The 3,025-nt window shown below is 43.9% G+C and overlaps 1 protein-coding gene across 1 annotated transcript; it reads right to left on the bottom strand.

Moving 5' to 3' along the window:
• Positions 1-2,089: 2,089 nt before the first annotated feature.
• Positions 2,090-2,626, bottom strand: LOC149218026 (uncharacterized). The gene has a single exon (XM_089386462.1). It carries the CDS (start codon positions 2,624-2,626, stop codon positions 2,090-2,092), a length of 537 nt encoding a protein of 178 aa, XP_089242588.1.
• Positions 2,627-3,025: the final 399 nt, after the last annotated feature.

Genomic DNA, 3,025 nt, shown 5'->3' with positions numbered 1-3,025 from the left:
GGTGGCACCAAAAAGGGTCGTGTTGGGCTCGCTTGAGAAGGTTGTCCCCAGTGGGGATTTTGTTTTTCAGTATGGTCCACATGAGAAGTCTGTTCCTAGGGGGGGCCTTAAGCTTCCACAAATGCTTCCACCATGACTCTATGGCTTGTGGATGGCGTTCTTCGGCTAACACAAGGTATCCATCCTTTGGGGTATATTTACCAGCTTTCGAGAGCGCCCATATAACCTCATCTTCCCCTTCGCCAATCCAAATGTGAGCCTCAGTGAGGGCCCTGATGAATGCATTCCACTGCTGTGTCCATTGTTGTGGGATGTTAATTCTCTGGGCCGATTTCCAGGCTTGCTGAAATAGAGTGGTGTGTTCAGGGTCCGCTATGTGGCCGATATGGGTAATATTGATATCTCTAAGAAAGGATCTGAGTTCATTTGGAAACCTGTGGGCATTCCCGCATCCAATCCATGGATCCATTCCAATCCTCACAGTCATTCCAGACTGTATTTTCCATGTGATGCCAGCTCTGATGATGTCCAGAGATTTTATTACAGCCTTCCATATAATTGATACCCCTGAGTGGAGTCTTTGTGGTTGGCTTAGCCAGTCCATCAAGTTTAAAGGGGCAATGTATTTTGATACAACCACCCTTGTCCATAGACTGTTTGATGTAACAAGCTGCCACCCAAGTTTCGCTGCCAGAGCAGTGGAGAAATCCTCTAATTTCTTGATGCCCCATCCTCCCCATTTCTTGGGCAAATTTAGGGCCTCCCACTTGACCCATGCAAATATTCTACCTGTCTGTTGTCCCTTCCAAAGGAATCTGCAGCATAAGGCCTGGATTCTGGAGAGTATACCCCTAGGAATCCATGCTAGAGACATCCAATAGACCGGGGTGGCCTCCAGGACAACTTTAATGAGTATGAGTCTGCCCGCCCTGGAAAGGTATTTGTAGTACCAAATATTTAGTCTTTTCTCCATCTTGGAAATAAGCCATGTCCAATCTGCTATTTTATACCCCAGTGGCTTCAGCTTGTAGCCCAAGTATCTGAGCCCTTCTTCCAATCTAAGGAGAGTGTACTGAAATCTTTGCAGCGCATAATGAATTTCATATGGGGAACATCCAGCCTCTGTGAGGGTCGACTTGTTGCTGTTTACAGCCATACCAGTGGCTGTTTGGAATAGTGCAAATGTGTTCTTCATGATTGTCAAATCCCCTATGCTTCCATTAAGAAATAACAAGACATCATCCACAAAAAGCAGATGAGTCAATATGCACCCTTCCGTGATCTTTATCCCCTGCAGTCTGCCCCTTCTGAACTCTTCTTTGACAAGCCTGTTGAGTCCTTCCATTATCAGGAGAAAAAGTAGTGGAGATAGGGGGCAGCCCTGTCGAAGGCCTCTTTCAGAATGAAAGAAAGGTGAAGCCGCTCCATTGATTAGAACACTGAATGGTATGTTAGTGATGCAGCTCATGATCCATTTAATGAAATCAAAAGGAAACCCTAGGTGGGTTAGAAGCATTCTAATATACAACTAGTTTGCTCTGTCAAAAGCTTTAGAGAGGTCGACCTTTAGTATCATACCTTTGATTTTCTTGGAGTGCAGAGAGTGCAAGACCTCCTGGGCAGTTCCCACTGCCTCATGAATCTGTCGATCTTGTAGAAAGGCGAATTGCTCCTGTGATATATGGGTGGATAGAATGGGCCGCATTCGATTGGCTATGATCTTATAGATGCAATTGCATAAGGATATAGGTCTATAATCGTCAAAGGTGGATGGATTATCAGATTTTGGAATGAGGGCGATAAAAGTAGAGGTGAAGGATTCATGTATCTTTCCATTTATTCTGGAGTCTTCAATTACCTTGAGGAGGTCTACCCCTAGGGTTTCGAAGAAGGCTAGATAGAACTCGATCGACCATCTGTCCGGCACTGGACTCTTGTCCTTCTTAAACCATTTGAGGGTGGCTTCCAATTTGCCTATTGTGACTTCCTTAGTCAGTTCCCTGCCCTCCTCCTGATCCACAAATCGAGGGAATAATTGGGCTACTTGTATGATTTCGGCCAGATTTACATTTTGGGGGGCCCTGTAGATCTATTTGAAATGTGAGGACGCCAAAGATGCCAGCTGGGGGAAGGTGTTTATAGGGAGGCCTTGCTCATTCGAGAGCTGCCAGATGGTATTAATAGCTTTCCGGCCATTTGCATACTTATGATAGAATTTTGTATTGTCATCTCCCTCATGTAGCCAGATCGCCCTACTTCGCAGCCTCCATGCTTCTTCGCGATCCTTAAGAATTTTTCCCCTGGTGGCATATAGTTCAGTGAGTTTGTCCTTATGTTCATTCGATCTGTAGACCCCGGCCGAGCTATTTTCAAACTCAACAATTTCCTTTTTTGCATTCATTAGGGTTTGATCATCCTTTATTCTCTTGTTATGAGCCCAAATTTTGGAGAGCCTCTTCATCTCGATAAGGTTGTGTGCAAAACCCTCTGCTATGTTCCCACCAGCAGCTGGGGGATGCGACTTCCAGAAGTCCGTGATCATACGCACATAGGTGGGATCCTTTAACCAAGAGGAGCTGAACTTGAAAGGACCCTTGGGTTTCCGAGGCCCCCCACTAATCTCCATGTAAATAGGCAGATGATCAGAGATTCCTCCCGATCCCACCCACTGTCTATGGAGTAGACCCAGGGTTAGAAGTCCTTCCTTGATAAGGAAATAGTCAAGTCTTCAAGCAAGACAGTCCTCCCCAACTCTATTGTTCCTCCAGGTAGGCAGCAATTTGGCTGAGGGGATGTCCATCAGGTTATGGGAATCCAATAAGTTCTCAAAGTAGGTAGATAAGGGGTCCAGTGAATAAAATTATTAAATAAAAAATAAATTTATTTTTTGTATTTATTATAATGATGTGGAATTGAAATTCATTTGTTTTTAATCACTAAATAAAAATATAAATTTATATTAATCAATTAAAAACTTTTGCAAATATCAATTAAGGTCATAGTCTAGTTAGATTTAAATTCGACA

The sequence above is a fragment of the Pinus tabuliformis genome, chromosome Q, assembly GCF_031772625.1.
Source record: "Pinus tabuliformis cultivar Carrire ecotype Pingquan chromosome Q, CPIR1, whole genome shotgun sequence".
Classification (NCBI taxonomy): Eukaryota; Viridiplantae; Streptophyta; class Pinopsida; order Pinales; family Pinaceae; genus Pinus; species Pinus tabuliformis.
This window is presented reverse-complemented; position numbering and strand designations above follow the sequence as displayed.

What these genes read in the sequence shown, in the direction of transcription:
- LOC149218026 (XM_089386462.1), bottom strand. Translation starts at nt 2,626, where the DNA reads ATGGAGATTAGTGGGGGGCCTCGGAAACCCAAGGGTCCTTTCAAGTTC.